Raw genomic sequence first — 22,603 nt, forward strand, 5'->3', positions numbered from 1 at the left:
TACCTGGTGCTTTTCGTGGTTTTAACTCTTTAATGATCTTGTCAAGCTCTTGGATGGTGAAAGAAACTGTGTCTTCTGTATCAGGCAGTTCTTTCATCGCTTCTCTCTTCATCTTTTGAATATTCGTATCTTCATCTGGGTTGTCATTAGGTAGTAAATCATGTAGAATAGTTTCCAAATTTTCTGTAATGTCAGTAATTTGTCTATTTGCCATCATCATCCCAGGGATTTCAAAAGAACTTCGTACTTTGCCAGCCATCACCTTGTACACATATCCCCAAGGGTCCATATTCCCCTTGTTAAGGACAAGTTTTTCCCAGTATACCTTCTTCTTTAATAAAATATCTTTCTTATATTTCTTTCTCCTTATTCTGTACTGTTGTAAAATTAAAAGTTTATAAAATCCATTTGCCGCTCTCTTCATGATTCTTCTTAGTCTTTCCAGATCTCTTCTAGTTTCTTCTAATTCAACATCCCACCAGGGATTTCCAGGAATAATTTTCGTTTGTTTCCTAAAGCATTTCTCACAGATATTCTGTAATATAATTGTTAATCTCATGGCGAGTGCTTCTGCGGAGTTATATACATCTTCTTCATGTGATAATTCATTTATTTTGCTTGTTATTAATTCATCAAACTTCTTCCAATCCGCGTTCTTATGTATGTACCGTGGACTTATTATTATGGGAGGCATCTCAGTTCTTTGCAATTGGATTTCATAAGTCATCAATCTGTGGTCACTTGAACTGTCCAGATGAATCTTCCATTCATTGACTCTTTCTTTCATGTTGTTATCAGTCAATGTCACATCAATGAAAGTCTCAGTATTAGTTGCTGGTGATAGATATGTTCCTGTTAATGGATCATCATTAATAACATATAGATCTCTTTCCATGATAAAATCGTTCATGATCTCACCTTTTTCGTCATTCACTGGTGAATTCCAAAAAGAAGATTTTGCATTTGTGTCTGCACCAATTATTATATTTTCATGTCCAATTGTATCCAATATTGAATTAAGCTTATCAATATGTACTTCAATAGGATCTGAGAATTGAAAATAGGATGAGATAACGTATATTTTCATCATCCTCATCTGCATGATCATGCAAACATGATGTTCATTAGAAATGCCGGAGAGTAACATCGTAGTTAGAGTTTCATTTCTAATCCAAATTGCCGATTTCGGATTATCTCCTATTGCATATATTAAACCATGGATTCCTGCAACTTGCCCACGTAATACATAGGGTTCTTGTAATAAGATCACATCAAGCTTCATTTTTTCTGCAATCTTATTTAATTCAGCACTGACAACAGCTGAACGTTGTGCGTTTAGTTGCCCTATTTTTATGTTATTTTCATATTTCACCATAATTAGTTCTTTCTATTTCTCTTTCGTAAGCTCTCTTATAGGCAGGGCAATCAGTGCTATCTACCCTATGCTCGTGTGGTTTATTCTCTCGTCTGCAATTTGCACACTTATTTCCTTCATTTTTCTTACTACATTCTGTATACTTATGCCCATCAAGTCCACATATAGAGCAGATAGTTTTGCTTTTACATTTATGTGCGGGGTGTCCGTAATTCTGACAGTTGAAACATCTAGTTATTGACACAAAATCCCTAATTTTACATGCAGAAAAACCAATATACATATGTGTTCTGCTTAGCAAGATATTCCTTATTTTAGGTGTGCATTCAATGACAAGGTGCACTGTTTCTTTATTATCCTTTCTGCCGCGTCTTGTTCGCACCATGAAACCAGCTCTGAACTCCTCCAGTGAGACTTCATCTGCGCTCAGATTCTGAGCAAATATTGTGCCAGCTATATCAGGGTTATCGAACTCCCTAGGCACGTCGTACATAATAACTTTCGGGCCCTGCTTTGTAGGGCGCTCAGTACGTAGTCCTAGTTTAGATATTTTCTCATCTTTTTGCAGTTTTTCAATCGTGCTGGAGTCTTGTGCTTCGATTATAATTCCTCCTTTCGAAATTTTCCTTATTCCTTTGAATTTCAGCCCATTCTTTATTGGATCAATGTTCTTTAAGATCTCTCTTTTGGTGGTGTCACTTGTTTGAGTTTCGTCACTTGGCAGGACAATCAGCAACTCCTTCTTCTGTTTAGGTATGATCTGTTGACGAGTAGTCCCTCCAATTTCAGCTGCACTTGTTACTTCCGCATACGTCTTCCTTATCACAGGGCCTTTACTTAATTCTATCCCCTTTATCACTCCGTTAAGCCGGGAATTGTCTATCAGAACCTTATCTAATAGGCCTTTTAGCTGTGTTACTCTGGGCAGAATATAGTTTGTAGATGCTTTGTTAACCTTAGATATCTCTGTGGTCGTGTAGGTGGTTAGCTCAATTATTAATTTTTCAGCACATGAAAGCACCTCCTGTTCATCCCATTTAGGGTTTATCACAAACTCTTCAGCCGATTCTTCCTTCTCAGCCGTAGTTTTGTCTTTCCTGAAGATTTCCCTTATCATCATTTTAACTATAGTAGGGTCTTGTTCACATATTATGGGACCAACAGATAGCAGCCATTTTCTTTCAGTTAAATTTGGTACTGGTTCCTTAGCCCAGTTTACTTTCTTATCCAGCAATTTGTCAACCAGTATGGTCACTCTCTTCAAGTCCAATCCTCTGTCCTTAGTGTAATCCGTCAAAAGGGTTTTCCTTTCGGACCAGTCTCCTTCTATTGGATGTTTAACTGCCTCTTGCAAATCTTCATGCCAATGCTTTCGATCCATCGTAGAACCAGCGGGCTCACACTGTCTAATCAGTACTATTGACTGTCTGGCATGCGTTAAAGCAGGAGGCTATCACCCCAAGCCAGCTGCCCTCTTAGCCGCTGTTGGTCTTATAGCAGCACACAGAAAAAAACCCGGCTGACTGATAGCCAACAGTCGTTGCCACCCACGGACCAACTTTGAGGTGGGGCAGTGCCCGATACCCTTTAACCTCTCTCCAAGAAAATTTCAATTCCAATTCCAATTCAATGCTCCCATTCACACCAAATCAGCAAAACAGAACGCAGTTGATTATGCAAACCTTTGCGTAAACAACCACGAACGCCCACTCAAGACAAGGTGCAAAATGGGGGGTTTAGCTCGAGGTATAGAGTATGAGCCCAGTGGGAGATACCCCGAGAAAACCTGACATGTCAATTGAAACAATATTTAATGTGTAACATCTTAGCTCATGGTATACAGCATTTGGTTGGAGTAATTTCGTGAATGCGATGGAACTCGCGAAAGAACAGAAATGTGTGTGACGGTGCTGCCATATGTGGCAGGTGGCGCAATCCAAAGTTCACAAAGCCAAAGGGAAACTTTATGATAATAACTAGCTGTTTAATGATGTTTTTTAACAAGATGGGCAGTATTTTGATAAAATTTCCTTGTCGAAAATCAGGTACAAAGCCAGGGTTAATAGAAGCTATTAAACTTAAAAAAAAAAAAAAAAACTGGAAATTTGTTTTCTTCGGGGGTACCTTGAAAAGTCAGGGCGATTTGGTCTTTAAATCTGTGTGGTTGCGATCAGGAGAACTTCTTGATCTCGCCACTGAGAGAAAGGTTTGTTTGCCTCAACAAAATATTTGTTTGTATATGGCGAAATAAATATATTTTGTTAGTTCAAACAAATATTTTGTAGTAGGAAAAGATTCTGTTTGTTGACCCAACAAAATGATTTTGTCAAAATCAACTGTATATTTGGTTAGGCGTAACAAATCAATTTTGTTACTCACCAAGTTTGGTTAAGCTAACAAAATATTTTGTTACAGCAAGTAAATATTAGTTTCGCCATATATATAAACAAATGTTTGTTTGATTCCAACAAACCTTTTTCTCTGCGTGTGTGCCGCGAGGCAGGGTGTCGCGGACTGCGACGGCTCCCGGGCGCTCGCCGCGCTGTGTGACTGGGAGTGCGCGGACAACTCCTCCGGCGCCGGCCTCGCCGCCGTGCTGGTCCGCAACGGCACCGCCGGCGGCGGGGGTTGGCAGGCCTGCGCGCCGCGGGACGGCTCCTCCTCCGCCCCCCCGCCGCCGCCGGGCTGCGACCTGACCTGCCGCCCCGCGGAGGGGCGGGACTGCCTGTACGGCTCTCCCGCCTTCTGGGGCTTCGTGCTGCTCATGGCGCTGGGCACGATAGGCTTCAACGTCTCCAACAGCGTCAGTGACGCCATCTGCTTCGACATGCTGGGTGAACCTCCCCCTCCGCTCATCCCAGTTGCAGAGAGTACTTGCCAGGGGTTGGATCACGGTTTCCCTGAGTGACCGACAGGGGCGTGCCTAGGGGGGGGGACGAGCGGGACCGGACCCCCCCCCCCCAGGGCTAAAAATATTTTAATATTAAATTCATAAAATTAAAAAAATAAATAATTAGTATGAAATTAAAATAAATTCAATTACACAAGCATAAATGTTTAATTAAACTTAGTTCACTTTCCATTTTTAGTATTTTTAGATAGCCTAAATCAGCAATATTGAACACGTATTTTTCAAAATTTTCCCGGGGGAGGACCACCGGACCCCCCGCCTAGCTGGGGGCCCCCCCGGAAAGGCCCTAGCCTTCTGCCTGACCCCCCCCCCCCCCCCCCCCCCGAGCAAAATCCTGGGCACGCCACTGGTGACCGAGGGTTTGACAAGAGATTTGAATATATATACTGTATAGAAGTCGCAAGTGGATAGGATTTACTCTATGTTTTTCATAAGCGTATGATGAGCAGCTTGGGAACTTCACCACTGCAGGGCGCTGCCGTAACAGCCTATATCGTCTTAGGTTGTTATTTACACGTTAGAGCGCAGCACTGTCGCCCACTGTCATTCCCCGCACCCCCTCCCATCATTCACTGCAGCTCAAGGTCGTTCACCGGGAGGGGGAAGGGGTGTTTGAAGAGTTCGACACTTCTCCGCTAGGGACCACCACAAGTTGATGCCCTAGAGATGGTGGCGATTGCGGCGGTGAATTAACCAACTACCTCAAAACCGTATTAGAAATTTTAACCTGGGCTGGCGACTTCTATACAGTATATATATTCAAAGACATGAGCACCAGCTACTGCTGAGATGTGGCACACTCTTAGCTTGAGCCAACTGACTGGCTGGCAAGACGTCTCTACTGCAACCGCAATGAAATAGTACCTATATCCGTTTACCTCTCCGAGGGTTTGGAAGTCTCTGTGCTTAGAGCAACGCGTTGCAAAATATAATGGGGTTAAAACACCTAACGACTTGTAATTATATTTTCTAATGACGTGGAAAACAAATTTTCTTTACTTAAAAATGTATTTAACTTTAACTATTTAAAGCATACTGACATTAATAACTGTCATTTTACTTAAATGACTGTCATTGTACTGTTTCAATCTTCATTGTATCTAACCTTTCAATTGTTTCCTGAATTTAATCAATCTTTTATCAGCATCAATCAAGTTCAGTTTATTGATCATGTTTAAGAAAAAATTTTCATTACTAATTAAAATTGATCTCGATTGAATTTCTAAATTAATAATTAATTTTATACTAATGTTGATATTATAATTGAATACTGAGTATTTATTTAACTAATTTTTGTTCCAATAAATCCCAAAAATAGTTCAGTGTCTTAAATCAAAAAGAAGTATAACTTCTAACGCTTGTACATAAGTGTCGTGGTGTTTGTTTCCAGGCAGTGGTGAAGAGATGAAGTACGGCCGGCAACGAGTGTTTGGAACCGTGGGTTTCGGCGTGACTGCTCTCCTAGCGGGCTATGCCATCGACTGGTGGTCAGCGGGAAGCGCCACGAAGGACTACACGCCGGCCTTCGTGCTCGTCTTCGTTTTCACTGCCGTGGATTTATGCTGCTGCAGTAAGCTGCAGGTATGCGAGGTTGTGCGTACGAACGAGTGTGTGCTTGTTTTGATTCTGTCTCGTGGCCGTAAGAAAGTGACCCGCTGAAGTGGCCCAGCTCATTTGAAACAATACAGCACACTGGCGAGTGATCACGTAGAATGTCTCCCTAGTAATGGAACTAAAGGAATGATTACTTGAAAAAGTCCAGTTAAATATGTAGTAGTAAAGTTGCTGAAAGTCACAATTCTTTAATTTCCAGCAGCTGTTTCGCTAACTTGCGTTTTTTTTTTTTTTTTGGTGCCTCACTTCAGTTTTGAATTGCACATTAAATATAGATAGTGGGGGATAGTCGACTTAAATCAGCTTTCTAACATAACAATTGGCATGTTCCTGAGAATAGTCAGTGTGTTCACCTTCTGGAAAGTAAAAAAAAAAAAAGTCAGGGAATTTGGAGTTGTTCAGGGAAGGTCAAGGAATGTACTTGAAATCCTGGAAAAGTCACGGAAATTACCCAGTTATAATAAACGAGTGGGAAGTGATGTGCTTCAGTCTGCCATCACCCAGTCTGGTAAAGCATTTTTTTGTGATGGTGTTTTAGAGCATTTTCATCTGTATATGTAAAATATTACGTTGGTATTTATGACGTTGATAAACACTGACACTGTTTGACCGATCGCCTGGAAAGTTGGCACATCAAAGTGTTTTTTTCATGGAGAATGGTTTTATGCTATCCATTTTTTTGTATAACTCACTGCTAGATGGCGCTGCAGCATATCAATTTCTAAACCGTTCGACAGATCGCCACGGGTAAACAGAAAATCATAGGTCATAGACATACAAACAGCGATTGTGTGTCATTTCTCTATGTCAACATCACTGTCATATAACGCTATTCATTTTGCTTTAACTCGTGGACAATATATCAACCTGTGTTCAGCCCGGGCAACGCCGGGTGCTGCAGCTAGCAAAATATTTAAAAAAAAGAAAGAAAGTGGATATAGGACTAGGTCAGCAATGAGGATGGGAGGCTGGAATTTTTTTTTTATTTCTTTCAGAAAATTACAACAAAAGACAGGAATATTTTGGTCAGGGAATATCAGGAAAATTTCATTACTGATTTCTGTGGACACCTTGATAAAATTTGTATTTCTTATTATGTTTAATTTTATTATTACCCTGTGATATAAAAAAAATTATGTAAGAAAGTTTATTTAAAAGGTTCTGAAAAAAAGCCCTCAAATTGTTTCATCAGGTATTTGTAGACACCCTGTTACATTAATATGAGCTAACAGGTAACAGCGAGATTATTTGTGAGTCGTTTGTGACACGATACAGTGCGCGAGACGCGACACATGTCTGGCGCCGAGATATTCACTCTGCTGTGAGCCGTCTGGTTCGTCGCGAATCACGGGCATGGCACAGTGAAGGGTTGTAACTGTACATAGGATGTAAGTTGATGCACTGGGAACACTTCAGTGTGTCCACTCAACATAGTTCATCGACATGTAAATGCAGCGGCCATCTCTACTTAATATGCGTGTGCTGTACGCCTACATGGAGTATTGGAGTTATTATAATTGGGCACAGAAGTAGGAAAGCAATAAGGATGACATATAGGCGTTAATTTATAATTTCCCGTTGCCTCTACACACAATGTATGGATCTAAAGTTAAATGATTTTGCATATAGTCTGCAACTATGGGACTTTGAGTCGTGGCTCTAACATCTCGAAAGTGAAGTATCTGAACGGAAAGTCATTACAAGTTCGTACCGTAGTTTTTTTTTCAAATTTTTTTTATCTGATTAGAATATTTTAGAAATGTTCTACAGCAGTCTAAAATAAGCTATTTTAGCTTCGTCAAAGCATAGAAATTTTGTGTTTTTGATATGAGAAAAGTCTAGAAAGTACCATTCCTCAGTCCGCAAAAGTGTATGTTTTTTTAATAGATATTAATTGTAGTACCTTAAAAAATATGGTATGGTTTTCCTGTTGTACAACATTTCTCTGCATTGGCGTGAAGAACATTTCCAAAAATTGGGGTTTTTACTTTGCTGTGTGTTCAACTTCTTGCCCATGCATCGAATGTGCTGCTTCTTCGTGTGCATTATTTGCCATGTGTAGTGTGCTATTTCTTTTGTTCAGTCCTTTCAGTCCTTGTTTACAGCGTCATCGGTTACTTCATATTACTTAGAAACACAAAACTTAGTACAGTCATAACTAAGAATTCTCGAAAATCCTCATAACTTAGAAACTTAACAATCCCCTTTTAGAACTGTCATAACTTAGAAACTGATAATGCTGAAACCCAGCTTAGAAACATCATAACTAAGAAACACATTACTTATAACAGGCATAACTTAAAAAATTCTATCTTGTGTGTGTTTAAGTTATGTGTTTTTTAAGTTATATCAGCAACCCAGTGTCATCATCTTTTACTAGCCCCCAAAACCAGAAAATCACATAGCTTCCAAAAGTTTTTGTCTTCTTTTTCTTGAAATGAGGCTCATATGTCAGCATATTATTATTTATTTATTGAACATTGTTACATTCCAACTAACGGTGTAAAACCTTGGTGGCGGTGTGCTTTACTAACACCTCCGTCATTTTTAGAGCAGTTTGGCTGCTATCTATTACTTTTTCTTTCCTCTAAAAGTTCTTTTGTGTCATCATTAAGTTTTGCCAGCTGTGGTGTAGTATCTTGCAGACATCAAGTAATTTTTTTTATTTATGAATGCATGTTTGGTTGGTGTTAAAATCTCTTTGCTATCTTTGTATTGTTTGTGTGCGATATAATTTTTTTTTTTTACTTTTCTATTACATAACACTTTATTTTTCATTACATTTTATATCTTAATTACTATGATTTTTTTTATTCTAAATCCATAAGTATTGATATGCATAATAAATATACAAGTTGTTATCTAAAATACACCCCTAAACTGTGGGAATATGTGCATGTCATTTGGAAGAAGCATAAATGTTTGAGAACATAGGTCCAGAAATGCTTCTTTTTTTTCCCACTAGAGTCGTTAGCGCGTACAATGAATGAGATACCTACATTGCATCATTCTTATGTAGAATACAATATCAGTGATGGTGTGCGCCGTTCATGACATACCTTAGAATGGTTAGTTGTGTACATTGCTTATTTGGTATTCCACATAACAGGGCTTCAGCATCTCATTGTTAGAGACAAGATTATATGGTGAATTGCTTTAAAACCAAAATAACATTGGAAAAAAATGTCAATACACCATAGAACAACGAGATTCAAATTAATTCACCACAAAGAATCAAAATGCAAATAAAACATGAAACTTATCAGCATTTTTAATCAAAACTTAACTCTAATGACAAATACGTAATCTTTTAAATATTAAATTTAATGAAAGTGATTTATTTAGCATGAAGTTTGTACAACAGTTATGCAAAATAAATGGGTAAAGTTTACTTCTTAAACAAATTTTTTATTTGTTTCCAAATAGTTGGACATGCTCATTACAAATCATTATATTGAAAAAGTGCATCATGTCTCAAAGTGACACTGTTTTGAAGATGTTAGTATCTGGAATATTTAAGTGTCATATTTGTTCAGTAATATATTTTTTTAATAATTATATTTTATAAAAAATAAAACCAATTACACCTAAATATCCTGTTAAAAAACAAAATTGTCATGAAAATAAAACCATAAAATCTTGTCTCTACTCGTTGTACAAGCCAACGATAAACAGAAGCATTTGAAGCCCTATGTTCGTTGACATTTCTACCTTATCTGTTCACGTTTTTGACATTCTGTATAGTGTCCTATTCGGTTGCCACGAACGAAGTTCACTGAGTGTTCAGTTTGTAACCATTCCAGGTTGTGTCGCAGCACGAATATGTCTTATTTCAGAACTTCCTGGCCTGCCGGCACGGGACTTTATTTCTGATTTGTTGTTGGTGTCGCAGCTTCCTCCAATGCCTCAGTCTCAGAGCATTTTGAAGGATGTTGGGAAACTGTTGAAGCACAAACACATCATCGTCTTTATTGCGTTTGCAACCCTGGCAGGGATCAACGACAGTTTCATCATTTACTACCTTTTCTGGTGAGGCTTCTTACGGTTGAACTCTTAAAAAACTGTCGTTGACCGCACACTCAATCCATTAAGATGATGAGTTGTTTTTATTTTATTGACATAGTTACCTAACATTAGTAATCAATGAAAATTTAAAAAAAAAATTTTTGTCAATTATAACTATAGTCATATTTTTATTTAATACATTTTATGTATATATTTTTTTGTTTTGATTCTGCATGGTCTTATGAGGTTTTATTTTTTTATTTTTTTTATTTTTATAGTAATTTATGAAATAACTAAATTTTTTGAAAGGGTGACTTTCAGTAAATCATTTTTATCCAGAAGCAGGGGTAAAAATCTGTAGGATTTTCAGGGGTAAGCTTGCTGAATTATGTTTATTATTCCTGTTTCACAGTTACGATTTTGCAGGCACAAACAGGCTCCCTCGGTGAGGTTTTTTTTTATTCCAGGGGGAAGGGCAGGCCTCCTCCTTCCCCACCACAGTAGTTACGCCCATTTCCAGACGTATGACATGGACAACCATTTCCGTGCTGTCGATAGTATATGATAGAAAAAATTGAAGTAACGGTGTGCTTGCTGTTTACGAATGCTTACTCCAGTCTTATGGATATATTAAAAAGAATCACTGCTATTTTCCCTCCCACCTACTGCACGCTGTGCGTGGGTGGACCCCGAATTCGATCCCAGTAAGAAATGTGTGTTTAAAAATTCTTGTCCAAATCATACAAGAAATTAAATTGCTCCATTCAGTTGCTTCCATCTGCGTGCTAAGCACGGGAAACACAAGTCCCTACCAGATTGGATTTTTCAAATCTTTTGCCTGTGCAGCTTCTGCATTACAGTTTAAGGCTAGACGGGCCACAGAATACATCATTTCGACATTCGTGGACTGGTGCAATTATTATAACACTTGTGGTCACGCTCGTGAAGTAATAGATTATCTCGTCTCGTTGGTCACAGACTGGAGCCTGTAAAAGCATAGCAGACAACAAGGTATAAAAGCTTGAGGTGATATTATTCTTTATGCCTGTCATGCCATATTATATATAAAAAAAAGTCCCAAGATCTCTGGGAAAAATCGGTGTTTAAGAAGTTGTGTCATTTCAGGTGCTGTGGATTCTTTATGTGCGAGGATTGTGTTATAGAGTGGTAACTACTCATAGATTATATTTTGATTTGGGATAAAATGGAAATAATTAAACACCAAAATAAAAGTTAATGCATCAAAATTCAACTAACAACATGAAATTAATCACAATTAAACACAAAAATTTTAATTTTAATATATGTATTAAATTCAATGAACTTAACTTTGTCAGCATGAATTTTGTACAAAATTTATCTAAATAGATTGGAAAAATAATTTTTACTTTGTTTGAGCTTGCGTCTATTATCAGTCACTCATTTTTTACTTTTCTGATGTCAGCTCTATGGTACCTTTTCCAGACACAAAATCACTTGCAGATTTATTTTTATTCTGAACAGTTCTGCCCAAACATACATATTACAAATTGGTAGTATTTTGGTGAAATTAGTATTAAGAAATACTTGATTATGTTGTTTTTTGGAAAACGCACTATTATTATTCATAAAATGAATTTATAAAAATAAAAACATATAACACAGAAATCTCCTGTTTTAAAAATAAAACAATGAAGTCTTGTCCTTACTCATAGGTGAGAGGTGGCATGCGATTAAATCTTGGTGGAAATGAAGGAAGGCCAATTAATAAGGCACAAATGCTGTTGGAGATGACATACACCTCAGAATGTATGCTGTATGCATGCTGCATTTGTAAATAATCATCCCTATTCATTTGCGTAGGTTTTTGGAGGATCTTGCCATGGAAACAAACAGCATGGCGAACGTTAAGCTACTGGAAGGACTTGTGATAGCTGCAGAGACACTAGTGGGCGAAGTAATCTTCTTTACGTTGTCAGGTTTGTCTGTGTCCATGCGTACCCTTTAAGTTGATCAAGTCAAAAAATACTAGGGGAATAATTACGTAAGAAATTTATTCTGAGCTTTAATTGACTATGCAAAAATAGCATATTGATAAATAATAAAAAAATATTATTTTATATGGTATGTGAATAAAATGACAAATTATTCATGAAATTCTTATATTTTTCTAATATAATTTAAAGATAATTAAATATTTTTTTTTACGTATCTCAGGACTCAAGAAAAATTGATGCTGAATACATTACATTAAAAAATATATAAATATATATGTGGGTCTATGATAGAGTGGGGTAACATGACGGAAACAAAAAAAAATTTGGCAATTCATTTTCTTAATACTACCAACAAAATTTTAGTTTTAAGAATTTTGTTCTGTTGACCAAGCTAATTCTATACGTAAAAATAAGAGTATTTATAGTAATTTTCAGTCATAATAACATATTATTTGTTGAATATTAAAAGCATGTACATATATACAAATTTTTTAGTTAAACTTCTATGCTCCAAATATGTCACTTTCTTATCATTTATATTTTTTTCCAAATTATTTCCACTTCCTGTATCTAATTATAATGAATATTATTAAAAAAAAAATTTTTTTTGATTACTTTTAGGCCATTAACTAACTGTCTCCAGTGACCTGGATTTCGCGATGCACGCCCTAATCCCTTGGTTCCCTGTTGTGTGCAGGCAAGATCCTGAAGAGGATCGGGTACGGCTACTCGCTGACGCTGTGCTTCTTGTTCTACGCGGTGCGCCTGGGGCTGGTGGCGGTGATCCCCGGGCCGTGGTGGCTGCTGCCCGTGGAGCTGTTCCTGCAGGGCCCCACCTACGCCATGTGCTACACCACCATCGTGGCGTACGCCAGCGCCGTCGCCCCGCCGGGGGCCTCCGCCACGGTGCAGGGCCTCGTCGCGGGCATGGACGACGGCTTCGGTGAGCTCCCGGCCTCCCGCCTCCCCAACTGAGACTACTCCTCTTCCCGTGCCAATCATTCAACTGTGGATAGTACTGAAAAATCTACTCGGTAGTTTCGATAATGACTAGAGACCTGCAAAATTCGCGGATTCAGTGACTTCCGGGATAGACTCTTACTACACTTCACACACACTCGGGCAAATGTAAACCTGTTCATCGGCTGCTGACTTGTGAGTCGTCTCGAGACCGGGCGTCTGTGATTGGACACTTCTTTCTTTGAGCGAGGGTCTCTGATCGGCCCTCGTTACTCCAGATTAACGGTGAACCAATTGCAGAAGCAGAGCTAAGGTATAATTACGTATTTGAATTGTAGCATATCACGAAATGAATCCGCAAATTTCGCAGGTCTCTAATAATGACTTTCCAAAACATCATAAATGTATTATTACAGCCTTTTAACTTCTTTGTTGCAGAAAAAAGAAAATGCAATTTTTTTTTTACCTGGGAAGTTAGGCAAGTGAGCGCTGAGAAGTCGGCAGTTGCTGGCGGTAGTAACAAAACAGAGGAATAACGCACAGTATGTAAATACGCGCGTTTCCGGGTGGGGGGGGGGGGGGGGGGGGAAAGAATGCACACAACTTCGTGGTACTGATTTTCACGAATGGCAGCACACGAATGAAAACTTAATTTCTGACCGCAGACGTGCATCCGCGGCTTAGGAAAACACCCTGTTCTACAAAAGTTTCGTGTCAACGAGTGAGCGATATTTCATGCGTTCGAGATGATTAAAACAGCGCAGTTAAAGAGTTAAGGGGCTGTTAGTTTTCAAACTATTGGACTCTCCGTTTAACTGGGAGGTATTTGATACCATCCAAAAACCTCAGGTCATTTTGATTGGGAACTATACTCAGAAAATGAACCTTCCGAGTGAGTGATCATGTGCACTTAATAAGACTAAAATTTTATATATTTATATATTTATATTTACCTGACTTTTTACTAGTAGCAGATAACAAGTAGCATATTACTGATGATGAAATTTGCTTCTTAACAAAAAATTCAATGCTTTTACAGCAATTTTGATTATTTATTTTTTTGTCATTACAAGAGCTATTTCTTAAATTTTAACTCGATACCTCTCTTGCATTAGTCGTTCTACCACGTGGGTAAAAGGAGTCATGCAAATTATGATAATTATAATTACAAAGACTTGCGCACCTTTTTACACCCATGATATTAAACTAAGTGAATACCTGTTGAAAATATTTGTGGCAGAAAAATTAATGCCAGGAAATTATCGAGTTAAATTTTATAAATAGTTTAAATAAATAAATAAATAAATAAATAAAAAATAAATTAAAAAAAAAAAGGCGTGTGAATTTGAGCTTTAAAGATGAGAATGTAGAGAGAAAATGGGCATGCTGGGCCATGAAGTAGAGAAATTTTGTGGCAAAAAATTATATTATCAATACAGAAAATATTTTATGGTGAACTGTAATAAAACCAAAATAAGACTGAAATGTTAGCAGATACACTGCATAACTCCGGAATGTAAGTTAATTCACTATGCATCAATGAAATACTAGTCAGTATTCAAATAAAACAGAATTATAAAGTTATCTTACTAAAATAAATTAAATTTAAGGTTTAGTTTCCAAAATTCTATGAATGTTTTAATTTTAGTATGGATTTTGTAACAAAATGTTTGAACCAAGTAGACAAACAATCTGACAATACAGCGATACACATAGCTGGGTTCGCCTGTGCACCATTGCATTGTCGTGTTGTCTAGATGATCTGTTGAGTATCATCGTAGGCTTCCTGTGTCGGTCACTGTGTTGACCGAAGTTGTGGTTTGTCTGTATTTACTGTTTTTGTTGCATCTATCTCGTCATTCTAAGCCCACTGTGTTCATATTGTAATGCTTCGGGATCGTTTAAGTCGAGCCTTGGGTTGGTGGTGTTCTTTGTTTCAGCCCGACCGCAAATGCAAACAAAGAAACATTTGCGGTTCCTAGCATCGCTATAGTACCAGCTCCTTGATGCCGTTTTCCTTTTTCTCCTTTTTGTTATTTCGTTGCCCTTAGTAACACCTTACGATACCACTCACAAATAACAAAATGCTCAGGTTTTAAATTCCAAAGACCTTTTTTATTTTTTATTCACAACGGAACACAAACATAAGCTTCTTCATCACTCTCCACCACCATTGTTATCTCTCTTTAAAAAAAAAAAAAAAAAAACACATCTGGCCACACCAACCTTCTCAATCTAAATTCTCTAGCACCACATCTTACTCCGCCAAATTTCCCAACACAAATAAAAACACCTTCCAAGTAAAAAAAAAAAAACACATAAAGAAAACCCTTAGTCCGGGAGTGCAAACACTTTACAATATGTGCTGTGATATTGTTTCTGACTAGATCACTATGTGTATAACTTTTGGCATGGGCTGTTTTTAGGTTCTTTTCTGTGTGTTTATTCATCTTTCTTGGTCTGTTCTTCAAAATTTCGCTATGACATACATTGCTACAGAAGCTGTGTAAGCTGAACGGAGTGACTGCGCTGTGTTGCAGGCTACGTGGTGGGGAGGCTGATGGGAGGTGTTGTAAGCTGAACGGGGTGACCACATGAGGTGTTGTAAGCTAAACGGAGTGACTGCGCTATGTTGCAGTCTACGTGGTGGGGAGCCTGACGGGAGGTGTTGTAAGCTGAACGGAGTGACTACATGAGGTGCTGTAAGCTGAACGGAGTGACTGCGCTGTGTTGCAGGCTACGCGGTAAGGAGTCTGACGTGAGGTGTTGTAAGCTAAACGGAGTGACTGCGCTATGTTGCAGTCTACGTGGTGGGGAGCCTGACGGGAGGTGTTGTAAGCTGAACGGAGTGACTACATGAGGTGCTGTAAGCTGAACGGAGTGACTGCGCTGTGTTGCAGGCTACGCGGTAAGGAGTCTGACGTGAGGTGTTGTAAGCTAAACGGAGTGACTGCGCTATGTTGCAGTCTACGTGGTGGGGAGCCTGACGGAAGGTGTTGTAAGCTGAACGGAGTGACTACATGAGGTACTGTAAGCTGAACGGAGTTACTGCGCTATGTTGCAGTCTACGTGGTGGGGAGCCTGACAGGTGGTGTTGTAAGCTGAACAGAGTGACTACGTGAGGTGTTGTAAGCTGCACAGAGTGACTACGTGAGGTGTTGTAAGCTGAACGGAGTGACTACGTGAGGTATTGTAAGCTGAACGGAGTGTGCGCGCTGTGTTGCAGGCTACGCGGTGGGGAGCATGATGGGAGGGCTGCTGTACCGCTGGCTGGGCGGGAGAGCAGCCTTTGCCATCGCCGCCGCCCTGTCGCTGCTGTGCAGCGTGGCCCACGGCGTGCTGTACGAGTGCATGCTCAAGCACACCATGGTCAAAGCAGGTGGGGGCTGGTCGTCAGGCTGTTCATACTGTAAGATCAGTTGACGTGCAGACACAGTGCTCCAGCATTAACCTGGACAGCCAATGGAGCTGGATCACCAGCTCAATGCATTTTCGAGAAGTTCCAGACACACACACTTAGCAGTGCTCCTAGGATGGGGTTTTTCTTTGAGCCAATCACAAGTCAGCTGACTGGGTGGGAACGGTACTACACTGAATTATTGCCTTAGCCTCTTGCTGTAGCCCTTCCCCAAACACCTCCAGTTTCGATGAATTGGCATATCCATTTCCTCATTCTGGGTATACCATGCTAATTCAATCCTACCCTTCCTGCTGGCTAGGCTGTAGCCAGGATTTTGTGAAGGCGGCGGTCCGGTTTAATCATATCTTTTTTTTATCAGGAAGGTTTCTTTATGGTATAATTTGAAAACAAAATACATCATCACACTAAAATCCCGAGGAATATTGGACTTTTAGAACTCCAACATTTACACATATAAATTTAAGCAGTGATTTGTTATAAGAAAAAAAACTAAACCTTTCACCTTTGGGTTTTTATTTAAGTGTTTTAGTACTTTGTTTTTAAGTTAATTATTTGAAGACTCTCAGCTGACTGTATGGGATACCTATTCCTATTTCTGAAACAAGCGCATGTGGAAGATGAAAATGAGCCCAGAAATGTACATAGCATAGTGCTCTCTCTAAATCTATTTGGCCAAGTACCTATTCTCTGTCCTTTTCACATCAAAAACTTTTCACAACAATGTTTCACAAAAACATTGTCTTAAAATTTGGTATTGAAATTTTAATCTCATCACACCCAAAGAAGTTTCACTTCCAAAAGATCTACATGTAAATTTACGGCAGTAAACCACTCACAGCTGTTCGATGATAACCTCAAACAGAAGTGTTGTCAGCCATGGCTGTAGTTACTAAGGTGCCATGTTAATGTGATAAGTTAAACCAATGTTGGTTTTAAGTTAAGATACGGTACAGGTTTTTAAGGGGCTAGTATTCTAAATTATTTTACTTTTAATATTTAGTGTTCAGTCCTACCATGTACTGAAAGCATGAAATCACGTAGTATTCAGGTTTTTATTAACCATTTGTAAGTAGCATTTATCTTAAAACTCTTTTATTTTTAGTTTAGCAATCATAATTCAATAAAAATCATGTTTTCGAAATCATGTAAACCTGATTGGTAGAATTATTTTGTATTGTGTTTAGTTTTGCTTATTGTATTAAATTTTATCATTTAATATAAAAATGTTGTAAAAATATTCTTTAAATATTTCCTGAAATTGGTTCACATCTTATGTATGAACTTCTTGCAACAGCGACATAACCAGGTGAGAGGAATACAGTAGTTTCTGTGAAATAAACAAAGAAAGATGCATGATGCAGAGGCGCAGATGTGACAAATCATATTTATTGCATCCTTTGTGAGAGAGACGAAGATGTTCGCTGGGTCTGGAGTGGCTCTCTGAAAGGGGAATCACATAATAGTAGTTGTAAGAACAATCTTGTTAGCCAAAAGGAAGTTTGTACTTTCTTTTTTGCACTGCGCTGTTAATATTACTTCATAATACGATAAAGTTCATCTGCCATGGTAAGTTTTTCAGAACTATGTGGTTCCTCTGTACTCGTACGTGGGACTACAATATTAGACGTACAAGATTTGATTTAATTTATGTCATTCTCCATTTACAGATACAGCCAGTCTTTCATGTTTATTTTGTGTTTTATGTTGGGCTTTATTTGTCGTCAACGAGGTGATTATGTGAATGCAGAATCGTTTGTGATCATTGAAGAAGTGCCTTTCCTTACGTACATGATTATAAAAGCAGAACAGATAATATTACTACTACTTTACAATATAAAAAAAACATGTTACAGGTGTCACGAGCGAGCAAGGATACAAGTCCCCCGAGGCAGCTACAGCAATGACGGTCACTGCAGCAAGAAGTATGGCCGAAAACGAAAAGAGTGAAACGTGACACCCCGTGTGAAACTACATGGACGTAATGGGACGTGGGAAACCAAGACTGAAGCAATTTTATAGCTGGCAAACCAATGCAATTTACTTAAGACACAATCAATTCTAAGATTCATTCTTTTTTTGGTCCTTAAGTTTCTCTAAAGGAAAGTTCTAACCTAGAAATGTATGATTAACTTCAACTTAAGTAACATTTATTTGTATATTATTTCAGAACGTTAACTATGGTGCATTAATTTTTCTTAGGTGTAGGCTAATATCCCAAGTGTTTCCTAGATCTACTGGTTGACCTTTTTATGTAGTTGCTTCAGTAGTAGAGTTTACTTAAGTAAGAAAAGTAAGTTGTACCAGCTTTTTATCTTAATGTGACAGTTAAGTATCCACCACCGTGCCACATCCTGAATTCCCAACTTGCTAAATAAGATATCTTCTCTACTTATGTCATAGATTATTTTAAAACTTAAAAGATGCATCTTAGAATTGGATAAATTGCATACACATACCAAAAATATTTTCTCAACTTGTTCTTTTTAAATCTCTGACTATAAAGATTAAATATATTTTTATAAGCTATTTTGTTATGTGTGTATGTGTTCATTTTTTTAAATTTAAATATTTAAAGTCTTTTTTTGTTTTCATGACAGAAGGATATCAAAATTTTTTATACATGGAGCTATCTGCAAGAAATTATATGAAATATTAATATTTTTAAATAATGGTCAAAATGACTGGTGGCTTTCAGCAGATTTTCTGTCATTTTCAGAAGATCATAAGGGAAGCAATTACAATGCCACAGGTACGAGCTACTTTTATTTATCTTAATAAAAAGACTATGAATCTTTTTTTAGGTAGATTTCAAAGAAATACTACATATTGCAACTGTTACCATGGTGTGACTTCCAGAAAATTTTTATATAGTTTTTTGTTTCATGATCCATAGACCCCAAAACCATAGTCAATTCAAAAGTTTACGTACATTCACATATTTATGGGCATGATAATTGCAGTAATTTTTCACTCTCATAAATAAATGATAGTAGAAAATCTTGGTTGATTTCGTTCGTTAATGAGCAAAATCGACCAAAGAGGCAGAAATGGGGGGGATGTTATCTAAAACTTTTGTCTGACAATTTCTAAAACTACATAACATTACCATTCTTATTTTTGTTTAACTTTAAATGTTGTCTAAATTAAATCTTTGTGACCATTACTGCAATGGGTAGAAATATCAAGGGTTGAAAGACAAATTTATTTTTATTTTTAAATTTTAACGTAGGTATACTGTAAAATCCATTATAATTTATAGTAAAATTCCTAAACAATAGCTAAAATGTTTCGCTGACAACTTATTAGCATAAAAATATTATCTTTGAAAGATTTGTGCAATGGGAGTGCATGACTTGATGTAGGCTTTTGGACATACGCCGTTGCTATGCTCATGTATGTCTGTAGAAGAAAACTAAAAAAAAAAAAACAAATGACAAAAACACAAATTAAGCAAAACATTGCTGTTGTCAGGATATAAACCACACAATACTCCACAACAGGAATATGGTCAACAAAGAAAAATGGACTAACAAAAATGAAAAAAAAACCACAAATGATATCACAAAAATACCGAACCCAAAAAATTCAGCACAACAGTTGAAACGAGACAAAAAACACAGCAAAATGAAAATACGAAACAAACAATAGTTTTCCAAAACAGAAGAGAATGATCAATATTTTTGTGCTATCATTTGTGGTAGTTTTTTTTTTGTTAGTCGTAAGCCAAGTCCCTATGGCCCTCCACGTAGTGGCACCAAAGTCAGACAGCCATAACACACCTAATGAATTATGCAAACTCCCCACGATGACATCTCAATCACTACAATCATAACTTATTATCTAACCATGCGAGATTGAGAGTCATTCCATTACACCACTGTCACTGTTTAGTGGATACATATTCACATCAAGGCTACATTGGATGTAATTTATTTTGGGGTATATATTGTACATCATCTTTTATACTTTATAATTTTCTTAAAGTTGGCAGTAGAGAACATATTAGCAAGAAAAGGGAGGTTTCAGGGATCAAAATTGAATTCGCAAAATGAAACAAGACTGGCTTTGCAATTAGCTGATGGGTTTCTGGGGGTTCTCCATTTACCGAAATCCACACATTGGTGGGGTGTGTGCCACTCTAGTTGGTTTGTCATCTTTCATTGCTGGTGCTCCCAATGGCAATAAGATTTATTGTCATTATTCATTTGTTTACTTATCTGCAGAAATAGTGAAACACCAGGATATTTCCCAGCCATTACTATGTTCCCTACACTGAGTTACCGAACAGATGACAAAACATACACCATTCCCAATTAATTCCTTCACTCCTATCAATGTGTAACGTAATGTGCATAAGTTCTCAGTTTACAGCAAACATGGCAAGTTCTGTTAGTAAACATTCATGTTACAGTTAAATACACATCTAGAATGAATGTGGTACAGAATTTTAATGCATTAAAAAAAATCTTTTTCATTATTATATTAATATTTAATTTCAAAATTTACAAATTGTGTACCAAAGACAATTTAAAACACCAAGAAAAAACATATGCAACCTTTTCTTTACTCACAAATAGCCATTAAACAGAAGAAAGCTGTACAAATAATAAATAAAACATATATACAGAATTGCACTCAACTGACAGACTTACAAGTGACAGAGTATAGAAGAAACTAATAACATCACTGTTTCGTGCTTTACACAGTACGTATCTTACATTTGCATTATAGTTTGCGCAGAGCAGAGACCGGAATCATGCAAGCATCCCGATTATTTAAAATATACTTGCGAGACATTCAAAAACATTACACATATTGTTGCATGAATTTTGTGTGCTGCTACAAACAAAAATCTTGATAATTTTAGCTAATATAGTGCATTTGAAAACTTTTAAAGCAACTAAAATTCAATAAAATAGTCAACTGTTACCATAATCAAATCGTCTACAAAACCCTTAAACTTGCACAAAAAAACATACAATCAGCAACTCTGACTAATTTTAAGATTTCCGAAGAAAATATCCCAAAACATACAAGTTTTTAAAAAGTTACTGAAGAAATGAAGCTTTCTTTCAAAAAACAAACATTTTACACACAAGAAATTATATTTTTGTAAAAACTTAAGCTGAACAGCATCAAACCATTCACTACACATTTTTGCATTAGTAGAAAAAAAACCAAATCCGGCTAAAGTCATATATACACACACACCACGAGAAATGTTTCCCAGCACGAGGAAACAAATTGACTAGACAACACTAACTACAGACATGGAATGTTGGCTCGCCCAAAAAAAATTTCTGCTTCGACTAACCTTCCACTTGCATTAAACGGTACAAATCTTCTTGGCAAAAGTAGAAAAAGCACATCCGGCTAAGACTACTTGGGGATGAGAGTTATTTTCTTCTACGTGGGAATCAGTCGCAAGTGCAGCACCCCCGGTCCTCAAGACAGATCGCGGAAACACTCGGCCCCAGTCGCAATTGTAACACACACTAGGTTTTCAGCAGGTCGCCAACACGCTGGTCTCGACGGAGCGGTCCACGAACGCGCCTGGCGCCAGTCTGGGCCTCAGACGCTGCCGACGTCCTAGGAGACCGCCACCGGGCCGGACTCGGGCGCTCGCCATCAGGACTTGTAGGTGCGGATGACGTCGCGGATGACGGCGCGGCACAGCGGGCAGTGGCCCCCGCCCTTGCCGCGCCACTGCTGCACCGCGCAGTCGTAGCACATGCACATGTGGCCGCACATGTACAGCACGCTGTCTATGGGCCGCTCGTAGCAGATGGTGCAGTCGGCGCCGCCCGCGCCGGCACACGCCGCGGCGTCCACCCACTGCTGCATCGTCGCCGTCGAGTCCAGCGTCGAGTAGGATGTCGTGGAGATCGGCTGTGCACACGAGCCACGCGTCGCTCAGCTTCCTTCCGTGCTCACCCGAGTACACACTCTCTCTCTCTCACACGCACTCACACACACACTCTCACACTCACACTCACACACACACACTCTCTCACACACATACTCAGGGGCATAGCCAGGGGGTGGGGGTTTTAGGGGTTTTAGGGGTTTTAGGGGTTCAACCCCCCCCCCTCCCCCCCCTCCCCCCCCACCCCTTAACACCAAATCTTTAATTAATTTCTTATTTGTCACTCAAACAAATTTTATTATTACAATTAATAAAAAAATTTACCGTTACAATATTTAAATTTAAGTACCGAAAACTGCTAAAAATAGCACTATTTTACACCTTAAAATCCAAATTTTTCCGTGGGGGGGGGGCATGCTTCTTAACACAAATCTCCTGGCTACGCCACTGCACGCACTTGCAAATAACCTGGCTT

The 22,603-nt window shown here is 38.2% G+C and overlaps 2 protein-coding genes across 4 annotated transcripts in view; one reads left to right on the forward strand and one right to left on the reverse strand.

The window, feature by feature from the left end:
* Window positions 1–18,788, forward strand: part of LOC134538345 (major facilitator superfamily domain-containing protein 6) — a 52,620-nt gene extending 33,832 nt beyond the window's left edge. For 2 of the 3 annotated variants that reach the window (XM_063379586.1, XM_063379587.1), the window contains 7 exons: window positions 3,879–4,209; window positions 5,677–5,867; window positions 9,793–9,929; window positions 11,748–11,863; window positions 12,579–12,824; window positions 16,068–16,220; window positions 18,116–18,788. In XM_063379586.1, coding sequence (XP_063235656.1) covers window positions 3,879–4,209; window positions 5,677–5,867; window positions 9,793–9,929; window positions 11,748–11,863; window positions 12,579–12,824; window positions 16,068–16,220; window positions 18,116–18,216 — 1,275 coding nt within the window. In that variant the 3' untranslated portion in view covers window positions 18,217–18,788. The other variant, XM_063379588.1, reaches the window with a different exon arrangement.
* Window positions 18,789–20,729: 1,941 nt separating this feature from the next.
* The window catches only part of LOC134538352 (protein neuralized), a 77,798-nt gene continuing 75,924 nt past the window's right edge, over window positions 20,730–22,603 (reverse strand). Inside the window, 1 exon segment of the mRNA XM_063379598.1 lies at window positions 20,730–22,151. Within this exon segment, the coding sequence (XP_063235668.1) occupies window positions 21,891–22,151 (261 nt within the window). The 3' untranslated portion in view covers window positions 20,730–21,890.

This window comes from Bacillus rossius, chromosome 13 (assembly GCF_032445375.1).
Source record: "Bacillus rossius redtenbacheri isolate Brsri chromosome 13, Brsri_v3, whole genome shotgun sequence".
Classification (NCBI taxonomy): Eukaryota; Metazoa; Arthropoda; class Insecta; order Phasmatodea; family Bacillidae; genus Bacillus; species Bacillus rossius.